This window comes from Misgurnus anguillicaudatus, chromosome 24 (genome assembly GCF_027580225.2).
Source record: "Misgurnus anguillicaudatus chromosome 24, ASM2758022v2, whole genome shotgun sequence".
NCBI classification, from domain to species: Eukaryota; Metazoa; Chordata; class Actinopteri; order Cypriniformes; family Cobitidae; genus Misgurnus; species Misgurnus anguillicaudatus.
Window position 1 is genome coordinate 21,425,330 of NC_073360.2, and position 12,953 is coordinate 21,438,282.

A 12,953-nucleotide genomic window follows, 5' to 3' on the forward strand; every position below is an offset into this window, starting at 1 on the left:
CACACATGGTGGCATCTTATCTGACCCTGTGCCCAAGTATATTTCTCCAGCTTCACAATAGAGTCAGGATTGAAAGGATTTAATCATATCGGCTGCAGCAGAGGGTCAAGACAACAGCTTTTCTTTTTGCAGCCGTACTTACGTCCAGTTAAGCCAGTGTACTGGTGCGGAAAGAGGGAAAACAAAAACAGAAAGCCGAGATTATTAATGCGGGCAGAATTGGGTTCCGGTTCTGAGACTCTGTGTCACAAAACACTATAACAAGAATAAATGTGTTTTCGTTTACCTTTGTTCGTTTTATTTATGTTTCATCATTAATGATTGTGGTCTTTAACTATTAATATTTTAAACAAATACAGATGTGATGAGAATTAGGGCCTGTTTACACGAGAACGCTCGAGGGTGAAAACGTAAAAATATTTTATCGGATGTGCCTTTCGTTTACACGGCGACGGCGTTTTGGGGGCTTAAAAACGCAAAAAAGTGAAACCACCCTCGAGAGTGGAAATCTTAAAAACGATCTACCGTCACGTTCTCGTCTAAAGAGTAAAAACGCAAAAGTCTGCTCACGGTGGCTCTCGTTGCCTACGCGTTTACGTCACAGGCATGCGCCAGTTCAGGAAAATAACAACAAACATGCCGAATTATTTCCATACATCGGACCTTCAAGTTGCCATAGCAGCTCTGATAAATATACAAGTCTTTCCAGCAGTTGTACGAAATATTCACAGCTAGTATTACTGATCAGAGAAAGCGCATTAATTACCTCAGTGAAACCAATTTGTCGGAGGCAAACCAGACGGCTTTTGACGAGACCTGGAAGAACCAGGAAGAAGGTTGTACGCAGGCACACGGACTTGGTGTTGGTGCTTCACATTGCCACCTAGCCGCCTGGAGTGCATACTACATCGAATATCACACACTTTTGCATCACCATATGCACGCAGATTTCCCCCTCAAAACGATCGTATAAACACGGAATATAAAGGGATAACGCAACACCACTTTTGCAGTTTCTTTTCAGATCATTTCCATGTAAACGTAGCTTTAGATCACCATAGGTCCAGATCAACAATAAAAAAACAGCAATTGCAGATGAAGATTTGCATCAAGTTCAAGTGTTGCTTTATGCATTTAGTAAATGCTTATACCCAAAGTGATTTTCAAATTATTTATATACAGTGTATTTATATAGAGTAGTATTACATGACCTCTTTTGTCTGTCTATGGTTGTTTTGCAGCTGTATGCAGTGGAGAGATCACAGATTCAGCGGGTGTGGTGTTGTCCCCTAACTGGCCTGAAGCCTATGATAAGGGCCAGGACTGCATCTGGGGGATCCACGTAGAAGAAGACAAGAGGATCATGTTGGACATCCAAGTGTAAGCCAATCAAAGAGTAGTTGCTGTTATACTATATACAGTACAAGCCATTAAAAACAATGAACTGAATACATTTATATTCCCCCAAAATCCTGCAGTTTGTCCTCCTCACAGTTTTTTTGCAGCCTTAGCTAACTTTAAAGGAAAACACCACCTTTTTTTAATATTTTACTGTGTTCTTACTTCAACTTAGACAAATTAATAAATACCTATCTTCTTTCAATGCGAACACTTAATTTTTGTACAGCGCGTCGTGAATGTGTTAGCATTTAGACTAGCCCCATTCATTCCTTAGGATCCAAACAGGGATGAATTTAGAAGCTACCAAACACTTCCATGTTTTCCTTATTTAAAGACTGTTACATGAGAGGTTATACGAGTAAGTATGGTGGCATAAAATAAACGTGGGAATTTTTTAAGCGGATAAAAATGAGAACTATATTGTATGGCGGAAGAACACTTAGTTTGCAGCACTTGGACCTTGGGCGCAGTAATATTGACGGATGTTTGAGCGAGAGGAGGACTAGTCAGGAGTGATGATGTTACTGCGCGCCGAGGTCGAAGTGCTCCAAACTTAGTGCTCTTCCGCCATACAATATACTTCTCATTTTTATCCGCTTAAAAAATCACCACCTTTTATTTTGTGCCACCATACTTACTCGTGTAACTACTCATGTAACAGTCTTTAAATAGGGAAAACATTGAAGTGTTTGGTGGCTTATAAATTCATCACTGTTTGGATTCTAAGGAATGAATGGGGCTAGGCTAAATGCTGACACATTCATGACGCGCTGTACAAAGATAAAGTGCATGCATCAAAAACAGACAGGAATGTATTAATTCATCTAAGTTGAGGTAAGAACATAGTAAAATATTGAAAAACGGTGGTGTTTGCTTTAATGTATCTTTCCAAGTGAATGCAGTTGATACGCATACTTACTTATACTGCAATAACAATAATAGTCCTCATTCACCCATCACACGCTGACTCTGTTTTTACAGCCTCAAACATGTGTTAGCAGCAGAGGACTGACATTCACTAGTTAGTTGGGTTTGTCCTTGGTGTGGCTATGATTGCATCTTATCTTCTGGTTCTTTGCATCATCTTCTCCCCGCTGACCGATTCGCCTTCATTCTGCTCTCATTCACGAGAAACATCCGTCACCGCTTTGGGCATTTTCTAAAATTGAACTGCGTAACCTACAAGTCAAAGACCTTCAATGGCTTTTTGAAGATGTCCCACAACGTACATCAGTAAAACTGACAGCCTGAAGCTTCTGACTAAACCCAAAAAAACTATTTGAAATTTCGCTCTGTTGCATCAATTATTACTGCGATACGTGTGGCACCGCTGGTCCACTGCGGCTCAGAGACAAGATGGTGTTTTGTAGGGACTGTTGTGTCGAAACTCTTTACTGAAGGGTCATGGAAGAGGTGGAGTGTTTCTGTTGTTTGTGCTGAACATACCCGATCAGGCTTGCTAAATTCGCGCACTTTGAAAAAGCTTGGGCAGTGTAACAGTGCTGGCAAGGAGATCGAAAGACAGCAAGCTAGAGTGAGTTATTTTCTCTACAGTTCCTTATGGGGGATAAGAGACTCAAAGTGCTTGGAGACATAAGATAGATTATAATCCTCCGCTCTTACAGTGAAACTGAGAGTCCCTTTTGAAACAAAGTGCCGAACAGGGAATTGAGAGTGAAAGTTAAAGAGATGGGAGATAAAGAAGTGCGATGCTGAATCACACCTTGTAATTTTCAGAACAGAAACATAATTGCATATTGCTTTTTTATAAATAATATTAAATGTAGCTGTTTATTCAAAGCCAAAAGCACCAGGTGATAGAAATCCCAGTACTGTTATACCAAATATTAGCACTCTTGGGAATGCCGCCCAATCAAAATAATGGAGCGCGACTAACTACTGAATAAAGGTTAATAAACCGAACTGCATAACAATTTATTGGATGTTTTTTTAAATGTGAAATCAATTATGTGAGGAGAAAAACAAGTGTTGAGTGCGATTGCTTCGTCAGGTGAGGCACAAAACACGAGACCTTGCTTTGTTAGACCCAGATAGATTATTCATGCATTTAATAATTTGGCTTCCTTAATTAAGATTCGCTCATTTGCATATGGCTCCTTTTGCATTTGTCATATTTTCTCTCTCCCTCATTCCGAGTGTCCCAACTGCAGCGCTACATTGTGTGACTGTGTAATAAATTACGTCTTGAATGTTTGGCTGGAGATGCAGTCAACATAATTAATTTTCCATTTAGTTTGTGGTGGAGGTAATGGAGGGAGATGGCAAACAAAATTTGAGATTGCTGGATGTTCTTTGCCAGCAATAAACGCTACAGAGGCCGCGTGATTTTACATAATATACTCATCTCACGTCTTACTATGTACAGTAGATAGGGAATTAATGATGGAGGTGCCAAAAGGTGGATTGTCCCAGGTGTGGCTGTGATCATTCTGGTTCACTGTAAAGCCTCCACCCTTATAATCTTTAAACGACCGCATTTGTCAAAGCACATATGGGACATGATCAACCAGGCGAGTCAAATGAGATGTATAGACAGGAAAAATGAGCCAGGAAGGAGGTGGGGACAGCTGTTAAGCCCAGTGAGAGAGAAAAATAGAGATCTGGCACTCCTGCAGCCGATTTAATTATTAAGCAAAATGGGGTTTGTCCTTATATGCATGCATGCATCTAAAATGCGATCATTGACTCACAAGTCTTTATAGCTATGGAGGTGCTTTTTGAATAAAATCAGGGTCTCGTCCACTGCTGGAAGCTCATTACAAGGCTGTAAGAACATTTTAGCCAGGTAATGAATTTGCATCCAGTCCTCTGTAATCATTCATCAATGTACAGCGCACTCCCAATTACCTGAGAACGTAGGGCGTAATGAAGGCTGATGAATTCATTTAACAGGAGGGTTTCTCACTCTGTTGTGCCGTACGGTGAGGAGGGGGAGGACGGTGCACAGGTGACAGCTGGCACACCTGCATACAGCCATTGGTAGACTTAGAGCAGTGCTTTCCAATCCTGGTCCACGAGCACCCCCTCCCAGAAAGTTTTAGATGTCTCCTTATTTAAAACACCTGATTCGACTTATCAGCCTCCTTCCAAAATTGTAAACATGTCTCCATAACAAGCTGATGAGTTAAATCAGGTGTGTTAAATAAGGAACATCTAAAACTTTCTGGGGGTGCTGGAAGACCAGGATTGGGAAGCACTGACCTAGAGAATTTTGGGTATATGAGACCACATCAATAAGTCCTGGCATTGTATGAGTGCCTTCTACTGCCCCCTGCTGGAAGTCTAGTGCACAACTTTAGCCTACTAGGTTGTTCCTGTACCAGCATCCCATACTGTATATCAGAATGTTGCTTTAGTAAAATTTTGGTAAAACATTTAGAAAGTGCACCTATTTCATTGCTAAAAAAACAACGTAATTTTGTGTATTTGGTTAAATACAATGTGTTCTTGTGGTTTATGGTTAAAACACACAAGTTAACTTACAGGCTGTGAGTCCAAACGGGAGGAATTATGATAATGTCGGTCTTGTCTACATCACCAATCCCAGGAAGTAAACTGTTGCCTACAATCCGTGTTTGTTGTAGTCCAAGAAAAGAGATTTACATTGGAGACGCGTCATCGTGTACTTTGGGGTTTGTACCTTTTGCATATCGTTATATCGTTACTAATACACACTTAAACATCAAAGAAAATGAAAAATCGTGAATCGGAACATAGTTGCTCTTTAACATAATGCCACAATGATAAAAAGTGACTTTATTTGGCAAAGATGTACATAGTTTTACTAGTAACAGTTTATTAAAGGATTAGTCCGTTTTCTTAAAAAAAATTTACTCACCACCATGTCATCCAAAATGTTGATGTTTTTTTGTTCAGTCAAAAAGAAATTATGTTTTTTTATAGAAAACATTCCAGGATTTTTCTCATTTTAATGGACTTTAATGGACCCCAACACTTAACAGTTTTAATGCAGTTTAAAAGTGCAGTTTCAAGAACTCTAAACGATCCCAAAAGAGGCATAAGGGTCTTATTTAGCGAAACGATTGTCATTTTTGGCATGAAAAATAAAAAATATGCACTTTTAAACCACAACTTCTCATCTTCCCCTGGTTCTGTGACTCGCCAGCACGACCTCAAGTAATACGTCATCACGCCAAGAGGTCACGGATGATGTATGAGAAACTACGCCCAAGTGTGGAGAAAGAGGACCGTTCCGACGTTGTTGTATGTCGAATGATACTAATTAATGTCGTTGTGTCAGTTTATTGTTTAAAATGGTTCCCAAATGTGCATTTCATATATGTAATACGTGACCTTTTGACGTCATTACGCAATTACGTGAGGTCGCGCTGAATCATCACACAGCCGGAGGAAGACGAGAAGTTGTGGTTTTAAAGTGCATATTTTCTATCGTTTCGTTAGATAAGACCCTTGTGCCTCATTTGAGATCGTTTAGATTATTTTGAAACTGCAATTTTAAACTGCATTAAAACTGTTAAGTATTAGGGTCCATTAAAATCCATTAAAATGAGAAAATTCCTGGAATATTTTCCCCAAAAAACATAATTTCTTCTCGACTGAACAAAGACAGACATCAACATTTTGGATGACATGGTGGTGTGTAAATTATCTGGATTTTTTTTTTTTTTTAAGAAAATTGACTAATCCTTTAAGATGATTCCTTATCCCTAAAATCTGACTTATGGCAGGACTGATGCAAATTTTGTTCCATGTCAATGGGGTCATGTTTGAAGAAGCTATGCAGTGCATAAGAATACATCGTAGATTGAACATCCAACAATGTAACGTCTTGCATCTGTTATGAAATTCATTCAAATGAGATACAGTCGTAATTGACCGTGAGGTCTTGATTGTGTATTCTGTTTATATTTCTTCCATTGCACATATATTTCTTTGTTTGTTTGTTTTTTGGCATTGGTCTGCTCTTGGCTGGACTGCGTGGCTCTGTATTGTGCTTGTGTGCACTGTCCCTCAGAGAGTCACAGGCATTAACAGGCTGGTAATAAATCAAGGCCGTTTCATCCCCTCAGGCACCGAGCCAGAACCCAGACCAATATTTAACTTTCTAATTAAGAAGAACTGTGCAAAAACCGAAGAACTCATTTTCCTTCTTTATTTGTAGAAATCCTCATCTTCTGCAAGTCTCTCTGAAAATGTTTACAATCCAAATGAAAGTTTAGCCTTCTCTGTTTGTCTGTCTTACCCCAGAGCCAACACTGTATGGCTTTTCATACCAAAGCAACTGATGCTTATCCGCTTTCATTTCAGAAAAGCCCCGTGTTAATTTGCTGCTTTTGTCCTGAGTCTATTTTAAACAAATGGATGTGGACCAAAGGCCAACCTGTGGTCTCCTGTGGCTCTGCAGTGGGTTTTATACCATGTGGAGTCACTCATACATATTATTGCTATAGTCTGTAAGCCCACTGCATGTTGGAAATATTAGATTCTCAGCTTCGTGAGATAGATGCTTACAGGGCTTTTATAAATTAGGGGTGTGTATTGACACACACCCCTGTACCTGCATATTTACTTTAGGGTGCAAATACTATTTCGTGAAAGTGAAGCTTCAGTTGGTATGTTATGTCAGGCTCACCGTTCCCAGCTTTCAGAAGAGGGGATTTGATTTGAAATATTTTTCCAGCATTGCAGTCATACATTCAGGTAGTTAAATATAAGTGGAGGGGGAAGGAGAAGAGCTTTTCTATGCGGTTTAAAGTTTGTTCACTGTGACGCATACTGTTGTTCTCAGTTATGCCCATGTATATCAGTCAACCATGTGAATTACAGATAGGTACAGATAGGCTTGGATTGCTTGACAGATAATGGTTCATTATGGGTTATTTTTCCAATAAAACACAACAGATGGAAAATACTTGTATTTATCTTTCCTGCAAACAGAATCAAATGCATCCTTATGCCTACACACTGTGAAACCAGCTAAAATATATCAAGACATTGTGTAGGACAGTTTAAGAAGCCATAGGGTAAATCTGACTCAAACTTTGGTTGCCCACTCACAAGCTTCGACATGCACAGACAACTGCCTGCAAAAATATGTTTTTTATCAACTTTAAAGGTATAGTTTACAGAAAAATTCTAATTCTGTCATCATTTACTTACCCTTATATAATCTCTTTGTTCTGCTAAACACAAAGGGATGGATTTTGAAGAATGTTTGTTTTTTAATTCAAAACTGAGGCACCATTGACTTTCACAGTAGGAAAAAATAATACTGTGGAAGTGAATGGTTCCCCTTATCTGTTAGGTTACGAAGATTCTTCAGAATATCTCGCTTTGTGTTCGGCAGAACAGATAGATTGTGTGAGGGTGAGTAAATGATTACATTTTTATTTTTGGGTGTCTTTCCCGTTAAGATTCAGAGAGTGTAAACCCAAATGAAAATTATTTGTTGCTTCCTTTTTAATAGGCCCGCATTTGTCCTTTCCCTCTCGTTGTGCTTAGTTGTGAACGATGTGACTGTGAGCTCTATATGAGACTTTAATGCATTCTGATGGCAGCTGTGTTGTTGGCCAAGTCAAGCTGAGCCTGTTTTTGTGATTAAACAAAATGAAATTACTGCCAGCAAATGGAAAGCATGATTGATTTTTCTCGGCAGATACGGTGTGCTGCTACGCAAAGGCTTGTTTAACTTTATCACAACAAATCCAATAAGGGCTGACACAGTTTCACTCTCCTGTGTCAAGGGCTGTTTTGGTTCAGATCCATCTGCAAGCAAAAGAAGATGCGCGGGGTCTCCAGCGGCCAGAGGCAAACCGCATTACAGGGTTGTTGACACTTGAATAATATACATCCAATCCGTTTGGCTCATGCATGTAGGCATATGTGTGTGCGTGCGCTATAACCTAAACTTGCTGTCTTCATTTTGCCTGAATGTAATCGTTCTGCCTCTTGCTATAGCAGAACAGAGATGATGAATTATTCCCCTCACTTCAGTAATGACTTCCATTACTGTTCACTTGTGATTAATTAGTGACAAGATAGACTGTGTATGTCTGACTGAATCACACTCACGATTGGCCACACCGTCTGGTTCTGTTAGATGTCAGCCAGAATACAGAACCACACAGTCACATAGAGATATAATTGTATGCATTGTGGTATAGCTCTATATATCTCAAAAGCCGGCCCCCTTCTAATATGGGGCAATTATTTGTGGCACATTCTGGTACTGCGGTGTGGAAGATGATGGGAATTGAACGTGCCAAGGTAACACTTTTCATTTGATGACAGTTCTATTGTAGTCCAAGCTCTTTTGTCACTTTTATGCAAGGTTGTCAGGTTTCTTGAAGGAATTTCAAATAGTTCTTGAAGGTCATATTGTATTGGCCAGACTTTAAAACATCACATTTTTGTTTCATGCAATCTGAAATATATTGATCAAAAAGAAAATTGTGATTAATTTTATTGATTACAGTTAGGCGGGTGCTGGAAAACTGGCAATGTTTCTGGCGATCACAGTTGTATTGAATGTAAGTGCTGTGTGTTTGTGTGACACGTTTATAATCCCGAAATGAAAGGGTTTATCAATATGAATACAATTTTCAGTGATGCTTTCTAGCACACATAAACAAGGCTTTATTCTGCTCACAGATCTCTATTGCTAAAAACCCTGCAAGCAAAAGCTGACATTTTACTGTGTAGGTAAACTTTAGACCCGATATAGTCCGGCTATGACTAATCCACTTTTAACCAAAATAACCTTGAATTTGGTTACATGTCATTTTTGCCAAAATAACTTGTGAGATGTATGATAATCCATCATGTAAGCAAATTTATTTTTCATTTATTTTTGGGCTATGGTTAGATGTCTGTTAAAGGAAAACTCCACCGTTTTTCAATATTTTACTATGTTCTTACCTCAACTTAGACAAATTAATACATACATATCTTTTTCCAATGCGTGCACTTAATCTTTGAACAGCACGTTGTGGATGTGTTAGCATTTAGCCTAGCCCCATTCATTTCTATGGCTCCAAACTGGGATGAATTTAGAAGCCATCAAACACTTCCATGTTTTTCCTATTTAAAGACTGTTACATGAGTAGTTACACAAGTAAGTATGGTGGCACAAAATAAAACTTTTGTTTGGAGCCATAGGAATGAATGGGGCTAGGCTAAATGCTAACACATTCACGACACGCTGTACAAAGATTAAAAGTGCATGCATTGAAAAAAGAGGTATGTATTAATTCATCGAAGTTGAGGTAAGAACATAGTAAAATGTTGAAAAACTGTGGTGTTTTCCTTTAAATTTTTACTGATAGCCCAAATTTTGCCTTATTTTAGTCCGGGTTGTGTTTGGAAGGCTATTAGTCATCATTAAATTGCTTGCTGTGAGGTGGGAATATAAAAGAGTTAAATCTATGACTTTACAAAGCAAATGTGAAGCATAAACCTTATAAAGATTCTCTTGAATATGCCACGAAGAAATTGTGGATTTCCTCTCACTGGCTTTTTCAGATATAAAAGAGGAGACAAGGTAATAGTTTTATCTACTGCTTAATATCTTAATCTTATACTCATAGTAAGTTGAATGTGTTTTTTGATTGTACACATCAAACTATGTCTAAACAGTTTAACCAAAACAGTATTAAAGCATTAAAACAGAAATTGTTTCTTTAAAGACAGTTAGACAAGAAGAGAAGACCTAAAAAGAGGGTCAGAGATCTGTCAGGAGTCCTGATACTTCAAAGAGACCTGAATGTCTGTGCTAAAGGTTTATACTAAAATGGACCATTTTTGTTTTATCTGCACACAGTCTCCACTTAGGAAAGAATGACCTGCTGACCTTCTATGATGGTGACGACCTGACTGCAAAGATATTGGGCCAGTACAGTGGCTCCCGTCCTCGGTTCAAACTCTACACCTCCATGGCTGATGTCACCATTCAGTTCCAGTCAGACCCTGCAACCAATATCTACGGCTACAACAACGGATTTGTGGTGCACTTTTTCGGTAATGCCCAGTTTAACTTTATCTCATCCCTTTTACTGCATCTCTTGGGGGGGGGGGGTAATGTTTCATCCTATGTTTAATTTTCCAGATAGACTCTATGTCAAATGACTGCCAAATGCATAATGATTTAAAGGGATAGATAGTTCATCCAAAAAATGTACATTTCGTCATTATTTACTCGACCTTATGTCATTTAAACCCCCAGATATTTTCAAAAGGGTTGTTTGAGGTTTACTATGGAAGTGTATGGTAAGCACCTTGGTTTCAGAATGACCCAAAAGTGTTGAATAAATAACCACTCGACTTGTGTCTCATATATTTTCACATAGTGTCCTCAATATATTCACTCTACTTTCTTGTTGTGGATATCGCTGTTGTTTCAGTTGTTACACACAGTAAGGATCTTAAAACAACTATTTGGGCATATGGGATGTGCACTGAAAGAAAGCTGGCAATTTCACAAAAAAAAATCTGTTTGGGTTCTGATAAACAAAGACATTGGGGTTTCAAACAACATGTTCATTTTTGGGTAAACTATTAAAGGAGCATTTCACCCGTGGAAACATTAATCTTTATTAAAAGTGGATCATATTTGTAGTCGAAATGTAACATAAATTTCGAATTTGGTGCCTATTTAACCAGGAAAAGGAGTGTTTGTAGTCTTACCCCCTCTACAAAGATATAGGACTTCCTTCTTTCAATGATGCAAAATGATGATTTTTACATCATTGAAAGAAGGAAGTGCAACACTGAAATCCATATTTCTCCTGTCTCAGGGGAAACAGAGGGAATGATGCACGACCATTCAAAAACATGATTGGGTTTCTAACTATACAAAGCTTAATGCAAATGGGTGAAGTGTCCCTTTAAAGGATTAGTCCATTTTCCTAAAAAAAATCCTGATAATGAAGAAATTATGTCTTTCTTTTTCAGTCGAGAAGAAATTATGTTTTTTGAGGAAAATATTCCAGGATTTTTCTCATTTTAATGGCCTTTAATGGACCCCAACACTTAACAGTTTTAATGCAGTTTAAAATTGCAGTTTCAAAGGACTCTAAACGATTTCAAACAAGACATAAGGGTCTTATCTAGCAACTTGGCAAGAAAAATAAAAAATATGCACTTTTAAACCACAACTTCTCGTGTTCCTCCGCCTGTGTGACGAGCCAGTGCGACCTCACGTAATTGTGTAATGACGTCGTAAATTATCTGGATTTTATATCATTTATAGAAAATAGACTAATCCTTTAATGCACCTGATTGAACCGCACGGCAGGTGCTCTTGGATTTACACAGCAAATCTTGATGCCCAATTCTGATTTGTTGCCTGTATCCGATTTGTATTATTTATTTTTTTTTGACGACCCGCTTACATCATCATTTAAAAGCGACTCGGATTCAATGTCAGCATTTACACTTGGAAAAACAATTCAAGGTAGACATACTGACCCAGAACAGCTTAAACCACAGAGAAAGTAAAATGTCGTAATATATTGCAGTAATGCTGCATTTACATTGCATGTTTAAAGTGAACCAATTCCGAGTTTTTTCCCTCATGTAGCACAGATTGCATATGTCCCATGAAAATGTAAGCAGGAAAAAGCACATAGATTCCGATATTCTCCAATCGGTTTTCAGGCCTCATTCGTATGGATATGAATCGGACACATGCGTTCGTGTCCGCGAAGTAAGAAGACAGATTGGATATTCCCATGTTAACATGCGTCATGTGTCATTGAAATTGTGACGTTGGCAAATGCTGTAAACTCAGGTGGACACCACCCACGATCACATGACTCTCCTTAGCAGCGTAATGGGCCCTGTCCCAAATGGCGCACTTTATGTGGACTTTTGGTCTCGTGGCCTTTGTGCGTGCTTGCCTAGTCTAGTAGAGTGTCCCATCTGTCATTTTTACACTGTTCCGGGTCGGTGTGTCTTGTACCTTGTATTGTTTTGCTAAGTGTTTAGTGAAAATGTTGATATCGGATACGAGTTGCTTTTGAAGGATGATGTAAGCGAGTTGTCAAAAAATCAGATACAGGCAACAAATCGAAATTGGGCATCAAGATTTGCCATGTAAATCCAGCCTAAATGCAGACATATGACGCAGGTCGCTAAAATATACTATTTTCAAGAGAGGTGCAGCAGTTTAGTGAATCCCCTCCTATGTGTGTTAAGGGAACAGTAATTTCAAGAGCTCCAAGCATGCACGCTAACCTCCATCTCATTATTCTGAAATGTTGTTGAATGAAGCTCATTAATTAGCCGCTCGTGAGATTTATATGAAATGCCGCAGGGATCTCCAATCTCAACCCACAGTGTGATGGAAGAACATAAAACACACACAGTCTCAGTTATTAGATCGTGGACATGGGAAAAGGTGTTGAAGAGATTGAAACCGAAAGAGAGAGAAAGAGTTATAGTAAGTGAGACACAGCTGGTTTCGTCCTTTCTCACCTTTCCCAGGGATGAAGGGAAGGTCGTTCACCAGGTTCTCTTGCTGGCCAACCAGCGCACAAGATCAGATAAAATAT

The 12,953-nt window shown here is 38.8% G+C and overlaps 1 protein-coding gene across 8 annotated transcripts in view; it reads left to right on the plus strand.

The window, feature by feature from the left end:
• Positions 1–12,953, plus strand: part of sez6b (seizure related 6 homolog b) — a 287,195-nt gene that overhangs the window by 261,049 nt on the left and 13,193 nt on the right. For all 8 annotated transcript variants that reach the window (XR_008642430.2, XR_008642429.2, XM_055196551.2 and 5 more), the window contains 2 exons: positions 1,242–1,380; positions 10,223–10,419. Coding sequence is in view for 6 of the 8 variants with exons in the window: in XM_055196551.2 (XP_055052526.2) it covers positions 1,242–1,380; positions 10,223–10,419 (336 nt within the window). In the remaining 2 variants the exon portion in view is untranslated. The remainder of the gene's footprint in view (positions 1–1,241; positions 1,381–10,222; positions 10,420–12,953) is intronic.